This window comes from Abramis brama (assembly GCF_963993115.1).
Source record: "Abramis brama genome assembly, chromosome: 3".
Lineage (NCBI taxonomy): Eukaryota > Metazoa > Chordata > Actinopteri > Cypriniformes > Leuciscidae > Abramis > Abramis brama.
Window position 1 is genome coordinate 14,374,963 of NC_139965.1, and position 24,125 is coordinate 14,399,087.

The following is a 24,125-nucleotide window of genomic DNA, read 5'->3' on the forward strand; positions in this document are numbered from 1 at the left end:
TTCTATCATAAATTTATTTGGATTAAAGACATGCAAAAGTGACAGTATGATGATATTCAAAATGTAACACTTAAACATGGCATTCCATTGAGACTCGGTCGTTATGTAGGACTTGCATACTTGGACTTGTATATCTATACACTCATATAAAAAAAGGCGCTATGATTATCAACCATACAAAGAGACAAAAAAAAGCTCTGGAGTAGAAAAAAACAAAGAAAAAACAACCACTTCTACCCAGAAAGTACCTTTTATGAGGTTAAAACTTCCTCTGTGTGTACCATTTTAGTACAACCATTTTATAGTCTGCCTATTTGTGAGGATCTTGGAAAGGGACTGCTTTCTAAGACCAGGAACCAAAACAATTCTTGAAATCTCTGAAAACGACAACCAAATATTTGTTTCCATAAACCCTGGCTCCGTTCAGCAGTACAAAGACAGTTTACAAAGGCAATTATTAAAGCATACAGTACATGGTACATTAGAGAAAAGTTTTCAGAATTCCTTGGTAAGCACTACTTAAAAAAAGAAAAAAAAAAGATACATCTGATCAACCGTTTCAAACATTTGAATCCTTTTAAAGGTTTTTGAAGGCATGGCTTTTATTCATTTAAAGTTATATTTTTGCTTGCGTTCCAGTGGATTTCATGTCCTAATATTGGTCATTTTAAAGGTGTGTAAAGCATACTTTTCTGGAAAGTCACAAGAAGCTTTCTTAGAGCTTAACCAAAGACCTTCCAGCAATTTATGGGAAAATTTAAAGAAAACTAACAACACTCGGAAAAAGAATAAGCCAATTCTTTTCACCCCGAAACAGTCGTTCAGAAGGCCAGACCGTGTTGCGGTTAATACCACAAAAAAAAAAAATGGATTTTGAAGTCTGCTATGCAAGACTTCCTACCCTTCCATAAACCCTGTTCCTACCGTCAAGAACAAACACTAACTCTAAAGAGCTGCACTGATACAGTAAACTACATCTCTGTCCGTCGCAGAGCAGAACTCACAGTTATCACGTGATCACAAACCTCTCAGCATTTATTCCTTCATCATGCATCAACGGCTACATCCTTCATTACATCACATCCACAAAAAACTCACTGGGGTTGCCCATGGCCAAGTGGAATGACTGCCTGGAGGCAGTGAGCTCAGGTGGGACGGAGCCCAGATCTCGGGTTGGAGGAGCTCCAGGAGGACCGCCTGGAGTGCCTGAGGCCAGCAAGGCGTGGTGGGGCGGCAGAGCAGGGGCTTGTGGGTGTGGGGCTCCAAGTGCTAGGTGTGTGTGCTGTGGCACCATCATCACCATCATTGGGTTGTAAGGGATTGGGATTCCAGGCGGATACGGGGCGAGGTGAGCGGACGGGACGCGATGGTGTGAGCGCTGGCTCGAGCGACTGTGTTCGCTGGGCGTGGCTGAGCCGTGGTCTCGTCTCAGGCCGCTGCGAACCGAGTAATCTGATTCGCTGCCGCTGCCGGAGCGCGAGTCAGCCCCGCCCCCGCTGGGAGATTTATCGTCACGGACGCTGCCGCCCACCGTACTGCCGGATACACTTTTACTTCCCCTTCGCTTCTCTCCGTCGCTGCGTGTGGAGCCACTGCTGTGACTCCCTGAGAGAGAGACAAAACACAACAGCTGTTAATAGGTTCTGTGGACACAGAAACCTCTTCACAGGGCAGCTGGAAACAATTAATAATATTAATAATAATAATAATAATAATAATAATAATACATTTTATTTGTATAGCACTATTAGTTACAAAAAGAACCTTAAACGTGCCCCTATTATGCTTTTTCAAATATTACCTTTCATGCAGTGTGTAATATCGCTGTTTGTGAATGTAAAAGGTCTCAATTTTAAAGATCAAAGTGCACGACAAATAAAGTTATTGCCTCCTAAAAGAAAGAATTGATTCTGAACTGTTGAATTGTCTCGCTTCCTGTTACAAACCAATGTAACAATGTAACAAATTTGCATAATGCCAGTCTATGGTGTTCATTGGCTGCCTGTGAACAACGTCTACTTTGACCCTCAAACACTGTAGTTGTAGCTGAGACTGGAAGAGTTTGGTTCATGTTGTTCACGTTGAGAAGACGCTTTGCATGCATTTGAAACGGACGAGGACCCGCGCTGGAACTGATATGGAAAAAAAACTACGCCATCGTTACTGTTCGTATCATTGTGTATCAAACGTTGAGGAAGATCCGGAGCAGAAGTTCAGATATGGTAATAGTCGTTTGGTTTCAGACACGCTAAGCGGTCGACCAATCACAACAGACTGGAAGTACCGTTTCAGACTCTTTGACAAATCAGGTGATGTGTAATGTAATATAAAAAGAAAATTAAAGTGTTTTTGACCTGAATTTTGAGTGAATTTGTTGTAGGAGCAAAATTAGGAACCTTTAAAATAGCATAAAAGGGGCACTTTAAAGTGTTTCACAAGTCGGAATGTTAAAAAAAATAATAATTATTATTACTATTTTACCATTAGATCAATTAAAATAACGTAAAACAATAAAATGTATTAAATACGAATAAAAATTTATATTTTAACGCATATTATTCAACTTTTTCTCACAGTCTTAGTTCCTTAATGAAAATCAATGGACAAACACCACAGTTTAAATGTTTAGGGTCAGTAAGGTTTCGTTTCAAGACCGTGTTATTTAACCGAAAATACAGTAAAAACAATAATATTGTCAAATATTATTTCAATTTAAAATAACTCTTTACCGTTTGAATTTAAAATGTAATTTATTCCTGTGATGGTAAAGCTGAATTTTCAGCATCATTACTCCAGTCTTCAGTGTCACATGATCCTTCAGAAATCATTCTAATATGATGATTTGCTGCTCAAGAAACATTTACTATTAGCAATGTTGAAAACAGTTGTGCGGCTTAAAAGTTGAGGAAGCAAAGATCGAGATCCTTAATGTTTAATATTTTAGTAATAATTGCTTTAATGGGCTCATAGTTTCAGTCTAAATGAAGCTAACTGCATGATTTGTATGATCTTAAAACTGTACATTTTTGACATTCTATAATAATACTCTAAATTGTAATGTAGAAACCTTTTGCAGCCGTTTTGAAGTATGTATTGTGAAAAGTGCAATACAAATAAATGTGAGTAGAAAAGTTCAAAGCATCTATTTGAAATAGATTCGAAATATATTTGAACATAAAAATCTGTATTGTCACTTTTGATCAATTTAATGCATTCTTGCTGAATAAAAAAATCTTACTGACCCCAAACCTATGAACAGTAGTGTATGTGGACTTTTGAGTTTATTGACTATTACATTTCCATATATTTGTGTCGAGTACGTCCACACACACACACACACTGAGGGTGAGTGTAGCTGGTTACCTTCGCTGTGCTGGCTGCCCGCGCTGCCTGGGCCGTAGCTGTAGTTGGAGAGCTCATGGTAGGGAGGCGGCTGGGTGGAATAAGGGTGAGGGTACTGGTACGTGAAAGAGTGGAGCAGGGGCCACGGGGTCGCCCCTGGCAGTGGAAGAGGGGCCAGAGTGTCCTGGTCTGAAGCGCCACTGGATCCATCGTTATCGTTAAGAGAAAGGTTGGCCATGTCTGAGAGGAAAAGGTAGTGAGAGTCTGTGTAAGTGAAAAAGAAACACATTTCTTGTGTTTTCCTTCTTTAAAATATTATCTAAAAGAAACGCCAGTTCTACTTACAATTTTCACAGTTGCTAAAGTCTCCAAATATGTAATAACACTGTTCAGAGAAGGTGATCTTGTTAACTGTATGTCTGATGAAACCAGCCTTTAGTAGGTTACTGGCATATTTACGAGCTTCCCGTCTGTCTTGAAACCCTTCGATGTGATGGTACAACCACTCAACCACATCTGAACCTGTACACACACAGTCATAAAGCCAGAGAAAAACAAACATGAGATTAGATTTAAGGCCCATTTGTCTCATAGTCATTTTACAAAGTTCATTTGGGAACAGTTGCTGCGTCCCAATTCACACACAATCCGTCTAAATAGTAATGTTGTGACCAGCTGACTGGCTTGCTTCATGGCTTATAACTCGTTAACGAAGACTGTTTTAAAATGGTGAACTAAAAAAAAATACTTCCAGAACCAGCGCTGCTGAAAAAGGGGGCGGGCACTGTTACAGTATTATAAAATTAAATAAAATGAAATATACTTTATTGTCCCTGATAGGGAAATTTGTAATGGACTCAATAGCCAGCATTTCACCAGAACCTGGTACATCAAAAATTACACAAAATATTCATACACACCATACACTTACACATAAGAATAGGTAGACTTCGCTAATCCACGTTCAACAATCTGATTGATACTGGCATGAAACAGTTATGATGTAGTAGTATGTCTCAAAGCTTGCCTACTCTTCTGCTAGACACTCAAAAGTATGTACTTTTTCTTCACAAAAACAGCACATACTTTCAGGCCACAGTATAAGCAGGCAAATTGGGATGCAGAAAGTGTGTAAAAACAGAGTCAGGTAAACGTGAATGAGTCTCTGACCTAGGAAAGCATTGGGAATAGTGATCTTCAGCCACATTCGGTCCCTGACCTCCAGACCGGACTCTGGAGATGCCATGGCCTTCGCAACAGATGCCATGTCAGAGCGAAGAGACAGGTTAAACTCGTCAAAGCCTACAGACAGAGAAACACAGTTAGAATAATGGGGCTAAGAGAGAGTGTCGGCTAATGATGAGTAATCAGCGTGATGCTCACGTTCAGTTTCAGTGACAGATGAGCTGGAGGTGATTGTGCTGCTTGGGTAGGACGGAAACACCCCCGTGAGAGCCACCGAGTGATTGATCCACGCTGCCGGGTCGATGGGCCGGATTGGCTCATCTGACAGAGACGATGAGGAAGGATGATAGATAAACAGATCTCAAATATCATCTCATCATCATTAAAAACAAAATTTGGGATGGCAAGACTTTTAAATGTTCTTGAAAGAAGTCTCTTCTGCTCACCATGGCTGCATTTATTTGATCAAAAATACTGTAATATTGTGAAATATTATTACAATTCAAAATAACTGTTTTCTATTTGAATATCCTTTAAACTGTAATTTATTCCTGTGATCAAAACTGAATTTTCAGCATCAGTCTTCAGTGTCACATGATCCTTCAGAAATCATTCTAATATGATGATTTGCTGCTCAAGAAACATTTCATATTATTATCAATAATGAAAACAGTCATGCTGCTTAATGGTTTGTTTCAAAATTCCTTAATGTATAAAAAAGTTCAAAAGAACAACATTTATTAAATTTTTTATAACAATGTCTTTACAGTTACTTTTGATCAATGTAAGCATTCTTGCTCAATAAAAGTATTTATTTCTTTAAAAAAAAAAATAATAATACAATCATACCGACCCCAATTTATTAGGTCTAATACATTTTATGTAAAATTACAGTTACATAGTTATTCATATATAATATTAAAATGAGACTTACTGCGTGGCAGGGTGAAATAGCCTTGAGGAGCAGGATCCCAACATTTTGCCACAGTCAGAGTGATGGGTCTAAGAGAGTTAAAGTGATTATTATTAATTATTAAGGCCCGTTCACACTCTATTAGCGTCCACACCAGCTGATGATATTGTTCTGTTTATTCTAAGCGCGTGCTGCATTTAAGTCGCCCGCCGCTTTAAATGCTCGAGCTCTGTAAAGCAGGATGGATTCTGATTGGCTGTCAATGTAATGTGCTGTAATGTCAATGTAATGCGACACTACTGTACTCTTATTGTAATGCTCCCTTCATGTCGTGTCAGAATGATTGCATTTAAAATATAGCATTATATTTACGAGACAAGTATATATAAACAGCACCACAATGTTGTATTGACCAGTGACACCAGTTAGATTTTCTTTGAGTTGGGGGATGTGAAAATGTATAGATGGATGCATGGATAGTTTCCTCTGGTAGCACAACAGTGGTAAAATACATTGCTAAACCTCCAATTACACCACTAATGCAAACCTTTTTCTCTTCATTGTATTGTACTTTAGTTAAAAATATTGATTGTTTTTGTCAGGAAGCATAAAATAAAAAAATGTGTGACGTTCCAGGACGACAAGCTTAGTGGTTGTAATATTGGTTGAAATGGGAACTGCAGTCCAAATTCAAAATATTGGAGAGAGTTGTTTCTCCTGCCTCCTACTTAGACTGGACGCTCACGCGGGTTGCCAGATTGAGGACACGCAACAGGAATTACACTGTCAGTTAATGAGCTGATTTATCCGTGTTTTAATATGCCTCTGGACATAGAGATTTTTAGATGGATGCCGAGGCTTTTTAGGTCAGGCAGAATCTGCAATCTCTGACCCAGTTTGTTTGCTAGCTTCAATAGCTACAATAGGCTGTGTTTTCCAATGACTGGCAACCTAGGTGTGGAAATACTATTATGTAAATTGGCAGCCGGCGGAGTCACAGACAAAAACTGACATTCTGATAAGGAAAGCACATTTCAAAGAAGAATAACTGGCTGTAGCATTGTTTTTTTGGAGAAACATGTGTGTGAACTTAGCATGTTTCCTAAATCTCTGTAAACATATTATGGTATTTTTGTGCTTTAGAATCGTGAAAAAAAATTACATACAGCACCTTTAAAGTCCCTCTGTAGAGAATAATTTTATCCTTTAAAAAAATGTTTGATCACCAAAATTACATATTTAAAAAAAAATGTACTCTTGTAACTCTACACCCTTGCCTCTTTTAGTATACGCAGTTCTATGAATATGTAAATTAGCCCCGCCTCCACTCACTCACTCAGCTCAGAGATCCACTCGTTGACGATCACACGTTGATCTGATTGGTTACAAGGTAGTTTGTGACGTCAGAAACACCAGCGATTTCAAACTGTGTTTTTGAAACTGTCTTTGGTTCACTGCCGTTTTAATGAGAAAATACTCAGCAATGGTGTCGACTTATGAATTTGCACATGATTTGTCTTAAAGCATATTAAAAACACCACATAGACAACATATAAATAACATTTAAAGCTGGATTTTCACCACAGGGGGACATTAAGGGTAATTGTCACAGACTCACCCCGGTTTGTGGACAATCTCACGGAGCACCCTGACTGCATCATCATTACTCATGTTCTCAAAGTTGATGTCATTCACCTGCACAGAAAAGAGAAGAAACATTAGAGCCAGTCATTACAACACAACCCTGCAGCAGTGAAAGTACTGATCTCTTGTTTAGAGGTGATAACTTTTGAAATGTTCCCAATGTTTGTGCCTTGAAGCTGGGTGCGGTCCGAGTACATGGTTTCAGATTTTAACGCAAAGCGTTCGACGGGAATTAAATCTCACTCATCTGACTGGCTGGTTGCCCACTGAGTAGAGATTATAATGTGCAGGTCTCACTTTGTGCCTGATTTCCAAGCACTAATCACGTATATTCTACACTCTTAGAAAAAAATAAAAAGTTTCTATATAGCTATATAGAACCCTACCCTGGAAATCCAGAGTTCTCGCGAGAGAACAAGTTGAATTTGCTCAGCGAGTTTACTCTGGTGTCGAGTAATGATGCTCATTAACTATGCCCCTCTATCTGAGCTGCACCAATCACATCGGGTTATCTGAGATAGGCGGGCCAGAGGCTAAACAGAAGACGACAGCGCTGCGACGTCAAAGTCATTAGTAAACATTGCAAGATGGCTATGGATGAACACCAGTTGTTTGAAACGGCTTTGGCCGCTACAATGAGCGAGTTAGACTTGGCTTTTTATCTAAAAGAGGAACAGAAGACGGCGCTCAAATCGTTCCTTTACAAGAAGGGCGTTTTTGCGTTTTTTCCGACCGGATACGGCAAGAGTCTAATCTACCAGTTAGCTCCGCTGGTAGCTAAGCGTATGGGACTTGTTGTGATTGGTCGTAGTGTTATCCAATTGCGTGCAGTGAGATTTTCAAATGCATGCTTGGTGCCGCCCCTCGAGCTGGCCGAATTTCATTAGTCGATGCCAGACCATAAATCTTTCAGATTTAGGTCTGGATTTCCAGGCTAATAGAACCCTAGGATTTATGCCAAAAAGGTTCTATGAAAGGAGAAATGTCTGACATGATTGCATAATACTTTCATGTTTAATGGGTTATTTCATTTTTACTGCATGATAAAGTATTTTCACTACTAATAAAGTATGTTTACGAGGTGCTTAAAGGTGCCATTGCATGGATTATTTTATTATTTTAGAATGTTTCCTGGGGTGCCCTTATAATGTTAGTATGTTTTTTAGATCAAAATTTGTTATAATTTAGAAATAAAAGGCATATTTCCTAGCCTGATTTTAGCCTCTGATTTGAACGCTCTGTTTGAAGGGGCGTGTCTGCTGTGAGACTTCAGTGTAAACGCCCACTGCTGTGATTGGCTGCTGTGAGACTTCAGTGTAAACGTCCACTGCTGTGATTGGCTGCTGTGAGACTTCAGTGTAAGCCTGTTGATCACATGAATGAAGATCTTATGCTCTCACTAATGATTTCACCAATGCAAACATGATGTACGTACAGTAAGAACTTCGTTGTGCAGTGTAACAGCGTCATTGATTTCATAACGAGTTTTGGCAAGTGTCCAGATAAACTCGCGCTGTGTGATTGACAGATGGGCGATTGGAAAGGGATTGTTCTTTGATCGCTATCTGTATATTAATCACAGTTTAAGTAAGATTATTTTCATCCTACTAAGAGAAACGACGTGAAGTTGATCGTTTAGTCACTGGCTTGATTTACTGATGCATAAACAGTGTTGAACGACTTTGAGAGAAAAATTATCTGTCTGAACTTGAACAATTACACATCAGACATTCACATAACCCACTGGTTCTTCAGAGGCTCGGATGAAGGAACTAAAAAAATACCTTTGTGTTCATTTGTACACCCAAACACTCGTTTGCAAGCCATGATGTCTCTCGAAGAAAAATGATTCGGACGATGATTCGGCTGCGCAGTTCCGCCTGGCCTTGAACATGGGCTGGCATATGCAAATTTTTGGAGGCGTACATATTAATGATCCCGACTGTTGCGTCACAGTCGGTGTTATGTGGAGATTCGCCTATTTTTCAGGGTGTTTTTCAAAAATGAGATTTAAATAAGAAGAAGAAAACAATGGTGTTTGAGACTCACTGTATGTCATGTCCATGTACTGAACTCTTGTTATTTAACTATGCCAAGATAAATTCAATTTCAAGTTCTTGGGCACCTTTAATTCATAAAATTTAATCAAAATTAAAAGTGAATTAAAACAAATTTCATTAAATAAAATAAAATCCATAAAATGATCCCACAATCGGAACTCCTAAAAGGTTTTATATATATATATATATATATATATATATATATATATATATATATATATATATATATATATGAAGCGCCTGACAGAACCTTTTAAGGTTTTATATAGAATATTTTCTTCACACACACACACACACACACACACACACACACACACACACACACCTGCAGCAGCATGTCTCCAGGTTCAATGCGTCCGTCTGCAGCCACAGCTCCTCCCTTCATGATAGAGCCAATGTAGATTCCTCCATCTCCTCTCTCGTTACTCTGACCCACTATACTGATGCCCAAGAAATTATACTTCTCTATAGGACACAACAAACAGAAGGAGTATGGAGCACATTATGAATTAAACACAATTTATACTTCATCAATAGCAGGAAAAAAAGCATATTATATAAACAGCACAGAAAATATCACGGAAGAAAAGGTATAAAATGGCACTGACCCATGTTAAGAGTGACTGTAATAATGTTTAGGGACATGGTTGAATCTGTCACACTGCTGAAAGAGGAAGCCTATAATACAACACAAAGAAAACTCAGTAAAACAACAACAACTACTTGTTCAATAGTATCAGATGGTTGTTTCATACCCTCTCCAGGCGTGGGCGCTGTTTCCTGCGTCTGCGATGGCGTTTGAGTAATCTAGACGCTGTGCTCTGCTCAGTGGAGCTGCTGAACCTGATCACACACATTTAGTCAAATAAATTAAACATTCATAATCGAAGTATCAAACTCATTTTGCTTCAGGATCAAGGTTTTATTATACAGGACATCAACTCGCAACACAACATGGTAAAAACTTCAAAATTTCTCTGGTTTATTATTCGGTTTTTTTTGTAGGTTTCAGGCTCTTAACAGCCAATAACTCACTGCGTAAAAGCATGTTTATCCTTATTCCACATCTATTTAAAGTGCTTTTTTAAAATTTGTGTGTAATATCGCTGTTTGTGAAAGTAAAAGGTCTGCAAAGTTTAAAGGTCAAAGTGCACAACAAATAAAGTTATTGTCTCCTAAAAGAAAGAATCGATTGTGAACTGCTGAAACTCTTTGGCTGCCTGTGGACAACGTCTACTTTGACCCTCAAACACTGTAGTTGTAGCTGAAACTGGAAGAGTTTGGTTCGTAATGTCGAGAAGGATCCACTTTGATGCACTTCAAAAGGACGAGGACTCACGCTGGAACTGATGCTATCGTTCGTATCACTGTGTAAGCGCTGACGAAGATCCGGAGATGAAGCTTAGATATGGTAATGAGCATCTAATTTCCAACAATCACTGTAAGTGGTCGACCAATCAACAACATAGTGGGTTGTCTGACCAATCAGAGCAGAGTAGACTCTCAGAAAGGTGGGGTTAAGAGAGACTGAATCTTCAAACGAACCGTTTTCAGACTCTTTGAGGTGACGTGCACTGTGTATTATGAGAAAATTAAAGTGTTTTTTGACATTGGATGCATGTAAATCTATTGTAAGAGCAAAATCAGGAACTTTAAATTTAACTAATGTAATCTGAGTCATGGTAGCAACTGCCTTTTGTCTTTTACTATGTGCAAATATCTTGTTATGCATAATATTATTTGCATTTCTGCACGCAACCCTATCAGAACAGATCTGCAAGTATTAGGGCTGCACGATATTGAAGAAAAATGCGATATGCGATAACTCATTAAACAATGCGATATTCAATACGATGTTTTAGCACAATGTTTTGTTACACACAAAGTGTGTAACACACAAAACTTAAATTATTTTTAAAATATATTTAAAATGATATAACCTACATACGTGTTTCACATTCTTTTTGTGACAAGAAAACATCCCTACAACTTCTGAAAGTGAACAGCAGTGTTTTACAGTAGCATAAGAAGTGTTATTTTAACATCAGTGTAAACCACGGGGTTTAGGGTTTCAGGTTATTTATTAATTAGGTTTATTTAACAACAGAAACTGAATAATCAAATGTAAAAATAAAACACCGCTTAGTTTTCAATGTATGAATTAAATATATACTGATTCTTATTAAAGCTACAAAAGTTATTCAGCCAAGAGCAGTGAGTGATTTTCTCTTCGTCTTTTGTTCATGACCCCAGTTATTGCAAGCTGTTGCGATATGCATATCACGATATATACATTTGCGATATTTCGATAATTTCGATGTATTGTGCAGCCCTAGCAAGTATGCAACCCATATTTGGATTGTGACCGACCAGTTGAGAACCACTGGACTAAAAACAAACTAAAAGCAAGCACAGATGCTCATACACACTTAATTTCAGATCAATCATTTGATTCAGAGCACAGAAATAAAACATTACACACACAACCTAAAAACTACAGATGCGATTGGAGTGGACTTCAGGTACAAAACACTCTCCAACCCCAGTCAAGCACACTACACACTCTGACCTGCTCATGGTGTCGTCATCATCTGAATCACAGAAGCTTGTGGTGTCCAGTTCACTGCTCATCACTGTGGTGGCACTCTCATACCCAGCCAGGTGTCTGTCCATACGGGACTGCCCATTCATACGCGGACCTGAAACTGAAACACAGCAGCAAAATGAACACGGACTGCTTTCTCAACGTACTGAAATACTGTTGAAGGAATTCACAAGAATTATTAGGTAATGTCAAACGAACAACAAAGGAGACTGGACAGACCGTGTTGCTCTATGCTCTCTCTGGGTCGAGGTCTTTCTCTCCTGAAGGACACGACTGACTCCGTCTCTGTCTGATCATCTAAGGACTCCCGGCTGCCTGTAGTGTTGGGACTAAACACACACACACACACACATCATGCACTGTTTTAAATTCAAGACACATCTGTACATCTTTGCAAGCTGAGTGAAACTTAATTTTTTAAAAGCCAGCTGCCTCTAGAAAACCAATATCTGATGAGGAACCAAGAGCAAGAGAGTTACACTGAAAACAAAATCATATTCTTAATCAGAATTTTTAACCTTTTATTTCTTATTTTGTAACAGTTATTTTCATTTAACAGCTTAAATTCTACTGTTACATGTCAGACACCACAAACACTTCATGGTTTTAGGCACTTTATACACCAAAACATATTGTATTACCTTGTGGGTGTCATGCAAAGGTTTTACACTACTGTTCAAAAGTTTGGGGTTGGTCAGAAGTTTTTAAAGAAGTCCCTTATGCTCACAGTTTCATAATTGATTAATTCTGCAACATTAACGGATATTTTCCTGATTTAACCAGGTTAAACCAGTTCTGGTTTATAATACTGTATAATGCACTATAGAAAAACAAAAAAAGTTTATGCATCATATTTTGAAAGCATTTCTTTGTAATCCTTAAAGTTGCAGTAAGTGATTTCTGAGAAGCGCTGTTGAAGGAGGATCGGACCGAGCAGCACAACACACTTGTAACCAATCAGCAGTAGGGGGCGTGTCCACTCATGATAGGGGAGGAGAGAGAGAGCCAATCAGCAGTAGGGGGCGTGTCCACTCATGATGGGGGAGGAGAGAGAGAGAGAGCCAATCAGCAACAGGGGGCGTGTCCACTCATGATAGGGGAGGAGAGAGCGAGAGAGCCAATCAGCAGTAGGGGGCGTGTCCATTCATGATAGGGGAGGAGAGAGAGAGCCAATCAGCAGTAGGAGGCGTGTCCACTCATGATGGGGGAGGAGAGAGCCAATCAGCAGTAGGGGGCATGTCCACTCATGATGGGGGAGGAGAGAGAGAGCCAATCAGCAGTAGGGGGCGTGTCCTCTCATGATGGGGGAGGAGAGAGAGTGAGCCAATCAGCAGTAGGGGGCATGTACAGTACATTCTTGTGTACTGTATGTTAATTTTTTGTTCTTCCTTGCTTTGCTTCAACTATGATAAAGAGACATCAACTCTTGGATTGTTTGTTTATGCATTTTGGGTGCGGAGCAATGAAGGGAGGGGTGTGTTTGTTTGGGCTGATTTCAAATATCAACAGTGTTTCTCAGGAATCGCTTACTGCACCTTTAACCAGGATGTCTGATGATATTTCACATATTTTGACTAATCTATGATACAGCTTGGAAAAGCAAATAAACAAAAAAAGTAAGTGTTCCTTCCTTCAAGGAAAGCTGTAAAGTTAGTCACCGACTGAGCACTGCTGCAGACCGAAACCACAAAATGACATTCATGGCAAGAAACAGAGATGCAGATTAACATACTGGAAGGAAGGGGGTCTGGAGTCTCCGATCCCCCCGGTCCTCTCGGCGGGAGGTGGAGGCAGGGGAGGAGGGGGGGGTGAGGGCTGAGACGGGACCTCTACTGGAGGGGCTGGGGGTTCGGCTGCAGGGGTATCTGAGGACACCAGCTTACAGAGAGAAAGAAGATTGAGGTAAGACTGAAATGTGATCCATAAAAAAAACAAGGAACTAAAAGGAACTATAGGAAAAGATCTTATGACCACAAATTATTCTTTTTTACCCGACATATACTCGTGGAGCTCACTGGAAAGTGTAAAACTGATCACACAATGCTTCAGGTCAAACATATCCAGTGTCTGGGTTTTACGTAAGTATAATTTAAATGCAGAGTTTTAGTTGGAGAGGTAAATGTCTGACAGTGAACAGGAAGAGTAAAAAACCCTTTTAAAAAAAGCTCAAATACTGCAAACAAGCAATGGAAAAGTCATCAACAATCTGCAACAAAACACAGTATGCTAAATGTTAGTCGAAGTCATATACTTGAGAAGAGAAAGAAACTTCAGATATACAGTATCATTGTATGCCCTTCTCCTTTCTTCATGCTAATGGATGCTAGGTTATTGTACACTCCCTCTCAAGGGACCTTGAGCCATCCTGACGGTGGTCTACTATTTCCATCCCAGTGGGTCTGGTTTCGTCCAGGCCTTTTGACTTAAGCACCTGCTTTTCTTTGAGGGCTTTTAGGCGAGACTGGATTTCAGTCTCCGTGTGAAGGGCCTGACACACACACTTAGTGCTCTGTAAAGATTTACTGTGACATAAATCAAAACAGGCCTGTTACATGTCACTACAGGGATGCGGAGCTTCGGCGGAGCTCAGTCAAATGCTGCAGTTTGCACTCATAAAAACCGAGAACTGTTATGACACCATATGAAAGCTCAGTAAAGCAAATATTGTTTGGGGAGGGAAAGAAATACTGCTGACTGAGTGACAGAGAGAACTGGAGCAGGAGCAGTTGTTTTCTTACCCAGGAGACAACTCTTCCGTTGAAGCATGGCAGCTTGGCACTGTCGTCTGAGATCTCCTCCTTCACCACCCTGAGCAGACACAGTTAATAAAGTGAGACAAAATTAAAAAGGAACTCACATTTCCATAGATAAATGCACACATATTCCTGCGGTTTCACAGACGAGGTTTAATGGTATACTCCACTTTTTTTGGAAATAGGCTCATTTTACAACTCCCCCAGAGTTAAAAAGTTGAGTTTTACCGTTTTCGAATCCATTCAGCCAATCTCCAGGTCTGGCGGTACCACTTTAGCATAGCTTAGCATAGATCATTGAATCGGACAAGACCATTAGCATTTCCTATTTAAAACTTGACTCTTCTGTAGTTACATCGTGTACTAAGACCAACGGAAAATGTAAAGTTGCGATTTTCTAGGCTGATATGGCTAGGAACTATACTCTCATTCCTGCGTAATAATCAAGAAACTTTGCTGCCGTACCATGGGTCCAGCAGGCGTAATGATATGACGCAGCGCCTGAAAATAGGCTAACTTCCGTCAACATAACCAACGTGACAACCTGCTTCCACAGGGAGCGTGCCTACACAAACTTAGTCCTGGTCACGTTGGAAGTTACCGAGCTGAGGACTATTTTCAGGCGCTGCGTCATATCATTACGCCTGCTGGACCCATGGTACGGCAGCAAAGTTTCTTGATTATTACGCAGGAATGAGAGTATAGTTCCTAGTCATATCAGCCTAGAAAATCGCAACTTTACATTTTCCGTCGGTCTTAGTACACAATGTAACTACAGAAGAGTCAAGTTTTAAATAGGAAAAATATCGAAACTCTTTGGTCATTTTTTTGAGAGAGATGCTAATGGTCTTGTCCGATTCAATGATCTATGCTAAGCTATGCTAAAAGTGGTACCGCCAGACCCGGAGATCGGCTGAATGGATTCGAAAACGGTAAAACTCAACTGTTTAACTCTGGGGGAGTTGTAAAATGAGCCTATTTCCAAAAAAAGTGGAGTATCCCTTTAAGTCTAATGCATGTTTGAGCTGTTTTAACTGAAAGCATCTTGCACTGGCATATCTTAAAATACTATCAGTGCCATTGTTATCAAGATTCACACCAGTAATGTTTTTTTTTTTCTAAGGTACTTTTTTAAAAGCTACTTAAAAGTCCTAATTGAACTAAGGCCTAATCCTGGCTTAATCTAAGCCCTGTCTGTGAAACCAGGCCTTAGGCTATATTTGACTTTACTTAAAGGTGCCATAGAATGGATTATTTTATTATTTTATAATGTTTCCTGGGGTGCCCTTATAATGTTAGTATGTTTTTTAGATCAAAATTTGTTATAATTTAGAAATAAAAGGCATATTTCCTAGCCTGATTTCATCCATTGATTTGAACACTCTGTTTGAAGGGGCGTGTCTGCTGTGAGACTTCAGTGTTGTTGCCCACTGCTGTGATTGGCTGACATGCTTGCATATGAAATATCTGGCATTACATGTAGAGCTATCTGGAAAACTTTTACTATTACAGCTTTTATATGTTTTTACTATTACAGCTATCGGGATTAACGAATCATGAGAAGTTTTTTTTTAAGTATTTAGATCTATTCCCATCACATAAAAGGTTTCAGTGATGAGCACTGAGCAGATGACAGCCTGTTGATCGCGTGAATGAAGATCTTATCACTGCAACGCGATATACTGATGCATAAACAGTGTTGAACGACTTTGAAAGAAAGATTATCTGTCTGAATTTGAACAATTACACATCAGAAATTCACATAACCCACTGGTTCTCCAGAGGCTCGGATGAAGGAGCAAAAAAATATTTTTGTGTTCATTTGTACAACCAAACACTGAGCAACTGCCATGCTTCGTTCGCTCGTTTGCAAGCCATGATGTCTCTCGAGGAAAAAACAATATCGCGCTGGATCTAGATGTACACAATGTAAATTATCGTTAATAAAATCCCTACTTGCCGCTTGCGGGAATATAACGTTAGTTGAAATTGCCCCCTTCGTCCGTTTGAGACGCCGAGAGAAGCCTGGCTGCTTGATATTGTTGTAACAGTCCGTGGTGAAATGGGCAGAGCAACTAAACAACTTCGAATTAAACTGTAGCGGTATCCGATTATAGATAGATAGATTATAGATAGATCTGCCATTTTCCCTATGATCCTCCTCCTGCTTGTTTCTTCACCTGCAGAACTTCTGATGATTCGGCTGTGCAGTTTCGCCTGGCACTGAGCATGGGCTGGCATATGCACATTTTTAGAGGCGTACATATTAATGATCCCATCGGTTTCGTCACAGTTGGTGTTATGTGGAGATTCGCCCGTTTTTCAGGGGTGTTTTTCAAAAACGAGATTTAAATAAGAAAGAGAAAACTATGGTGTTTGAGACTCACTGTATGTCATGTCCATGTACTGAACTCTTGTTATTTAACTATGCCAAGATAAATTCAATTTCACATTCTATGGCACCTTTAATAGAAAGAATGTATATTCTAGATTTTTACAATTTATGACGAAAACATGAGTGGTACTTAAATATGCAAAACTTGCTGTCACAATGCCGTTTAATATATATGTTTTATGTTAAAGTTCCACTATTATGCTATTTTAAAGGATCCTAATTTTGTTTTAGAGGTCTGCTACAATAGGTTGACATGCATTCAAGGTAATATTCGAAAAAGCATAACAGGGGCACTTTAATGTCAATGATCCAAGTTTCTATGATATTCTGGTCCCTGGCTCTGTTTTCCTCCTAAGCGATATGACTATGGAATTTTTCTGTCTATTTTATTGAAAATCCTATTAAGTTTGACCACCATCAAATCACCAAATCTCATCCACAAGCCACACAATCTGAGGTGAATTCATGTCTGTAGAACAATAACACGGCTCAACAATAAGAATTTTCTGTCTGTTTACTAATTGGGCTAGTAGTAGTCACACTCACAGACCATAACACAAGAAATATTTATATTTTCATTAATTATGTTTTCTAGAAAGAAAATCTCAATATGCAAGATGGAAAAGATACAGCTAGCTATAATGTAATTCCATAAATCAACAAACACACTTTTGCACAACTATACACTACCATTCAAAAGTGGGGTAAGCACAATTTTTTTGTACTGAATTTTTTTTTTGAAAGAAATGAACTTTTAATCAGCAAAGACTGATCAAACATGGCAGTAAAAACATTTAAGATGTTACAAAAGATTTCAAATAAATGTTATTCATTTAAACTTTAAATTTATCAAAGGATCCTTAAAAAAAAAAAATTAATCATGGTTTGCATGAAAATATTAAGCAGCACAATTGTTTTCAACATTGATAACAACTAAAAACGGAAGCTTTGTTTCGGCCGTTCAGTTACACAACAACGGCGTATTAGGGGCCTGAAAACAAACTTTTCAAAACAGGTTTCAAAGTGCAAGTTTTTGAAAACAATACGTTTATCAGCTCTATTTAAACGACAAAAATGCGCATTTGTGAAAACGTATATTACATGTTCAGTCTATAGGCGCGTAGTTTCTTTACCAAGTGATATCGCCAACTACTGGCCTGGCATGAATAATACAGTGTTCTTAGTTGTTTTTGTGGTGAACAGGATCATTTTGACAACGTTGTCTTCTGTACGCGAAAAACGCATTGTTGTCGTGTAAACATACCCTAAAATACATTTTAAAATATATTAAAATAGAAAGCCTTTATTTTAAGTGTAATAATACGTTTTTACAGTATTTTTTTTTATCAAATAAAGGCTTGATGAGCAGAAGAGACTTCTCTCTAAAACATTTAAAAAATCTTTCCAACACCAAACCTTTGAATGGTAGCATTCATATTCTGATGCTTGCAAGGCTCATCACAAGTAATTTTTGCTAATCCGACAAAATCTCGGCTGTTAGCCAGATACCAGATAATCTTGTTGACAATGTCATAATGTATAATATAGCACAGAAAAACAAATGTTTAAGTTTTCAAGGCATAAAAATGGATGTAATCCTACTGAGCCCTCAAAGGGTGCCAAAGTTTAATAATTAGAGTTAAGATCTGAATATCTATCAGCAGTAATAGTGATGCTAGCCTTAGAAAACACCACTATTAGTTATATTATTACATACATATTAAATTACTTGGTTTTTCTCATTTTTCTAATTATTAGTTCAATTAGGATATTTAAAGTAGCTTTTATAAACGTGCCTTAAAAAACGTTACTGGTGTGAATCTTGAGACAAAACAATGGCACTGAAATATTTTAAGATATGTCAGTGCAATTTGCTTTTAGTTAAAACAGCTCAAACATGCATTTTAGTCTGGGACTAGGCTTAAGTCTTGTCTGTAGTGTTTTTCATTGTCTGAATGTGCACAAACCATTGCCAATTCTTCTGCACCAAACAAACATTTGACTATGATGCAACTCTTCAACAATTTCACAAAGCACTTCCTAAAAGCAAAGCTCTCCTGGCGTTTTAACGCATGTGAAACAATCCCACCCCCAAACCCTCTAATGACGCTAATTAAGCCCAACATCTGTACTTGAAAAACAACCCTTGACCTCTAACATGGCCCACAATAACACACACACACACACTCAAACCACAACCTCTCATGAAAACCTGCTTTCAACAAAAGCTCTTGCAACAGAATGAGTTCTGGACATATTAAGTCTGCAGACCATGTTACAATTTGGCTTAGAAACCATCTGGATATTTATTTTAATTTGGATGATTTGCACTTACAAAGTCTGAGAAGCAAGGTAAGAGGAATAAAGCCGGCCTGGAATCTGGTCTGTACTTTTAAGGGGATGTAAAAACAGCAGAGAGAATGTAGAGGGGCCCTGGAGAGACCGAGGGGTCCCCGGCTCCTTTCGCTCTCATTCACTCTCTTTCTGTTGATTCTATCCCAGACACTAAGCAAATGGCCCGTCTCCAACCCTCCGACCATATCCCTCCCCAAACATCTCCTGCCACACACAGTCAGACTGACAGCTGGCTCTTCACACTGCGAATCAGCACGGCAGCATCACGGCGCTCTGCCGTATCCGCTTACATCCACATCCAACGCCGTTCAACAACACACACACGTCCACCCTTCACCGCAATAACAGAAACCGACGAGACATCGACGGCCCTTCTTCCATGGTAGGAAAGAAGAAAAGATCAAGTCTGAAGATTTCGCTTTCACAGTAAAATCTACAATAAAAACAGATCTCAGCAATGCAGTTATATCAATCTAAATAGACCTAATGAATTATTAAAAACTTAAAACTGTCATGAATCTTGAATGCTTTGGAGCACAGATTTAAGTTCGGTCTCTTTTTAAGACCGCTAGGCAGATTATTGCTGAAGTGAAACAAGTTTGAAAAAGTCAACTTTTCAACTTCAAATTTTATATTTTCCAAAACATGTTTTACTCTAAAACTGTGAGAAAATCAAAGCCATAAATCTAAACTAGTTGTGTTCCATATTTGAGGTTGATATCTCAAAAAATGAGCTTTCAGTAAGATTTCATTTGGCCGCAGTACCAAACGTTTCCACTAGATGAAATTCGCTCATTTTTTGGCCGCAAAAAATACTGTGACTCTTTCTTTCAGGACCATTTAACCTTTTTGAATCATGTCCATGATTTTGTGTGTGTGTGTGTGTGTGTGTGTTCACACAGCAAGTGCCAAAACCATTACCAAGTTTCGTACCATTACAATTAAGTAAAAAATTCTCAAAACACAAAACGTAATAATTAAGTCAATAATGACAGCACAAATAACAGCACCAGAGGGTTAAACATGCTAATCTGCAAATCCCTGTAAAACCATGTTAGTTTCACTCTTCTGATGTAATTGTTAATAATGATGGTCATTGTAAATGAAAAAGACAGAACAGACCCTCTGCAGGTTTTCTTGTTTCATACCACAGTCTTTATATGTATATTTTCTACAAATATATTGCTATACACTACCATTCAAAAGTTTGGGTTTCACTTGGTCTAACATTACACTAGCACACTAAACTGCATTTGAATGTGTTGAAATGTATGTGTTAGTCTGTCTGTGTGAGACTAGCAGTAAGCTAGATCAACATTAGAATAACATACAGATCATATTCTGACATTTTATCATTGTTGAACTATATAACATTGATTAGTTTTATGTAAATGTGCTCACCTGTTTAATAAAGTACATGTAGAAGTGGTCGAAGTCTCGGACGTGGAGCTCTCGTTTATATACTGTCTATGGGAGCTCTAGGCATCTCGAAAACACCGCGCTGATATTGATTCTCGTTTTTAGTTCTCCTTTTTTATCCAAAGTCTGCTTGCCATGGTCCATAATGTTTGAACGAAACAACAACAGCGTGCAAATAGACATTGCGAACTACAAAGTTGTCCGCGTCAGTCGCTTTGGTTACTATCAGACGGCTCTGGTTCATAGCTCTGGTTGCCATGGCAGCATGAGCGGAAACCAGGGACAACGCGGATATGACGGCATTGGTGGCGACAAAACGGAAATAAAGAAACGGGACGTTTCTCGAATTAAATTACAAATTTCTCCTGGTTTGAAAGTTGTTGGAAACAGTCGGGATAATGTAAGTACACAACTAAAAAAAATATATAACATAGATATAGTGATTTTTGCTAATTTTTAAAGCAAAAAAGTTACATATTGTGCCTTTAATGTGTCCTTGCTGAATAAAAGTATTAATTTCTTTAAAAAACAAAAAAATCTTACCGAGTCTAAACTTTTTAACAGTAGTGTATATATTATAGCAATCAAATTAATCATTATAAATATGATCGTGGTCGTGAAACCTGAAATTGTTGACATAAAATAAATGCAACTCAATAATTTGCATTTGCGTCAGTGACTCAACATTTATAGTGCTTCAGGTGAATGTCTTTGATTCATATCTATGTAATAAGTGTAAGCTGTCAAACTGATGGACTATTTACAGTCAGATGATAACCTAATTTGCAAAGATTACCGCAGACATTCCTGTAGCATCTGGATAATGCATAACTGACAAGTACGTGGCTGAGATTTATTGGCTGGTATTCTGTCCATGGCAGGACGATTCAGGCCAAATATGCGGTTTGAGACAAAGAACTCCACTCTTTATTACAAAAAAGACCGGCAAGACAGCAGTGGGACACTAAAAACTTGGCATGTATGCAAAGAAGAGAGGGAAAAAGGATGAGGATTTCACAACATGATGAATATGATCTACCTAATGTTTAAGTAGAAGACAGAACGGCAACAAATTATACAATACCATTCAAAACATTGGGATCAGTAAGATTTTATGTTATTTAAGAAGTCTACTCACCGCATTTATTTAATCAAAAATCCAATAAAACGTAATATTGATAAGTGTAAGTGTTTTCTAGTTGAATGTATTTTAAAATGGAATTTATTCCTCTGATGCAAAACTGGATTTTCAGGATCATTACTCCAGTCTTCAGTCTCACATGATCATAATCAGAACAGTTTTTGATTTTTTTTTTTTTTTTGCTGTTTTTGTGTTCAAGAAACATTTATTATAATTATCAATGTTAAAACAGCTTAATATTTTCGTGGGAACTGTGATGCATCTTTTTCAGTGTTTTTTGATGAATAAAAAGTTAACAGCACTTATTTAAAAAAGAAATGTTTTGTAACATATTTTTGTGCCTTTGCTTAATACATTTTTTTTATTTTTTTATGTTTTATTTTTTTTAAAAGCACAGTGGTGTAACTTAGGCTACATTAAAAACTGAAAGATTTAGAGAAATTAGGCTATATATCTCGCATCAACCTGAATTTGACTATATTGAATTCAAATAATAGCAATCAAGGTAAAACAATCCAGATAGCCAATCAAATAATGACCTATAGATATGCATTCACTGTGATATCTGTAACTCAACTAATATGGACGAAGTTTTTTTTAATTAGCCTATACCAAGTCAGACCACTGATACACTCTCTCGAGACATTTGGAAAGTTACACAGTTACTTTGCATTGATGGCTTGATACGATCAGACCACCCAAACCTTAGCAAGCTGTTACAACAACAACATCTGACACAACATACACAAATATTCATTTCCTACAACACGAAGAAAGCTGTTTTTGTTCTGCCATTTCGTGCACATCTTTGTGTGTTTCAACTCACCCGAAGTCCTGGTCCATAGACTTGAAGAAGAATTTGTAGTTCGGCTTGTTCAAGACCTGTTTAAAATCCAGCAGAGTGATTTTCTCAGCCGCTATGGGAATCTTCACCAAGTACGGCGTCTCCTCTTCGTCAATGTGATAAATTATTTTAGTCTCCGCCATGTCTCCTGACTCAAACTTTCCCGTTGTTCTACTAAAGTATGGAAGAGGCAGCGGCTATCCTGCTAATGTTAGCCAGCGCTCCGGAGAAAAAGGGGGTTGAGGAAAGTCGTCTCTAGACCACAATACTACTATCCAATAACACTGCCCAGGCCAGCGCATCCAGCATAAACAAAGAAAAACAGCGCCTAACTTGAAGTGTCTCGAGCACTCAAAAGTCTCATGATTTTGGTTTGTTAAAAACAGCCCTACAACCAGCCAAACTTCAACAACATTCCTCCCCCCTACAAAAACACATGGGAGATTTGGAATAGTTCTCTCTCTCCGGCGTGTGACGAAAGAGAGGCGCCCGCCGCCTAGGACTTCCCACTAGCCAGTTTGTACTGGGGCACGTCCCATACGAGTGTTTTGTGGTAGCCTACTAGCTTCTAGTGGTGGGAATTTTGATTCACCCCGTTGACTCGAATCTTTTAAAACAATTCACTAAAAAGATTCATTCACTGACCCTTTGTGAAGGTTAAAGGGATAGTTCACCCAAAAATGAAAATTCTGTCATTAATTACTCGCCCTCATGTCGAACAAGACTTTCGTTCATGTTCAATCGGAACACAAATGAAGATCTTTTTGAAGAAATCTGAGAGATTTCTGTCCCTCCATTGACAGCTACGCAACTACCACTTTGACGCCTCAAAAAGTTCATAAGGAGATTGTAAAATTAATTCATATGAATTGAGAGATTTAGTCCAAATTTTACTGATCAGCGAACATAAACAAGCTCAACCGAACCTGCCTGATGCGTGAGAACAAACCTCATTGGTTCTTGCAGAAGCTCAAATGTGCTGCGTAACGCGAGAATGAAACTCATTGGTTCTCACAAGTCAAGCGAACATGCCTGAACATGAGCGCAATTCATAGTTTTATGATATTTTAATGATCTTTTTGATGCATCAAAGTGGTAGTTGTGTAGCTGTCAATGGAGGGACAAAAAGATGTTTGTTCTTGCGTGTCTAGCAGGTTTGGTTGAGCTTCTGTTTATGTTTGCTGATCAATGTTTAAATGTGAATAAAAGCCTAAATTAAATATCTTCATCATATAAAGCAATCGAGTCTCTTCATTAAATTTGGACTAAATCGCTCAATTTATATGAATTAGTTTTACGATCTCTTTATGAACTCTTCGGAGTAAACTGACTCAGTAAATGGGGCGTGTTCATTCAGTAGGTCAAACCTATTAAATGTGTACGCTGGAATGCTATTGGTTCCCACTATAGTCAGGCTTTGAAGGCAGGAAAACAGTCACACCGACCCACACGCTTCCAATATTAAGCAA

The 24,125-nt window shown here is 38.5% G+C and overlaps 1 protein-coding gene across 2 annotated transcripts; it reads right to left on the minus strand.

Moving 5' to 3' along the window:
- On the minus strand, positions 1 to 23,232 carry dvl2 (dishevelled segment polarity protein 2). 2 transcript variants are annotated; one of them, XM_084110329.1, is made up of 15 exons: positions 22,639 to 23,232; positions 14,488 to 14,557; positions 13,482 to 13,627; positions 11,969 to 12,078; positions 11,714 to 11,849; positions 9,900 to 9,987; positions 9,753 to 9,822; positions 9,470 to 9,609; positions 7,059 to 7,135; positions 5,462 to 5,529; positions 4,726 to 4,848; positions 4,513 to 4,644; positions 3,688 to 3,864; positions 3,364 to 3,582; positions 1 to 1,605 (listed from the first exon to the last, which is right to left on the minus strand). In XM_084110329.1, the coding sequence occupies exons 1-15, from the start codon at positions 22,797 to 22,799 to the stop codon at positions 1,073 to 1,075; spliced, it is 2,250 nt and encodes a 749-aa protein (XP_083966455.1). In that variant the 5' UTR covers positions 22,800 to 23,232; the 3' UTR covers positions 1 to 1,072. The 2 variants fall into 2 exon arrangements, with proteins under 2 accessions (XP_083966455.1, XP_083966454.1); XM_084110328.1 differs by having other exon boundaries at positions 3,364 to 3,606; positions 22,639 to 23,181.
- Positions 23,233 to 24,125: the final 893 nt, after the last annotated feature.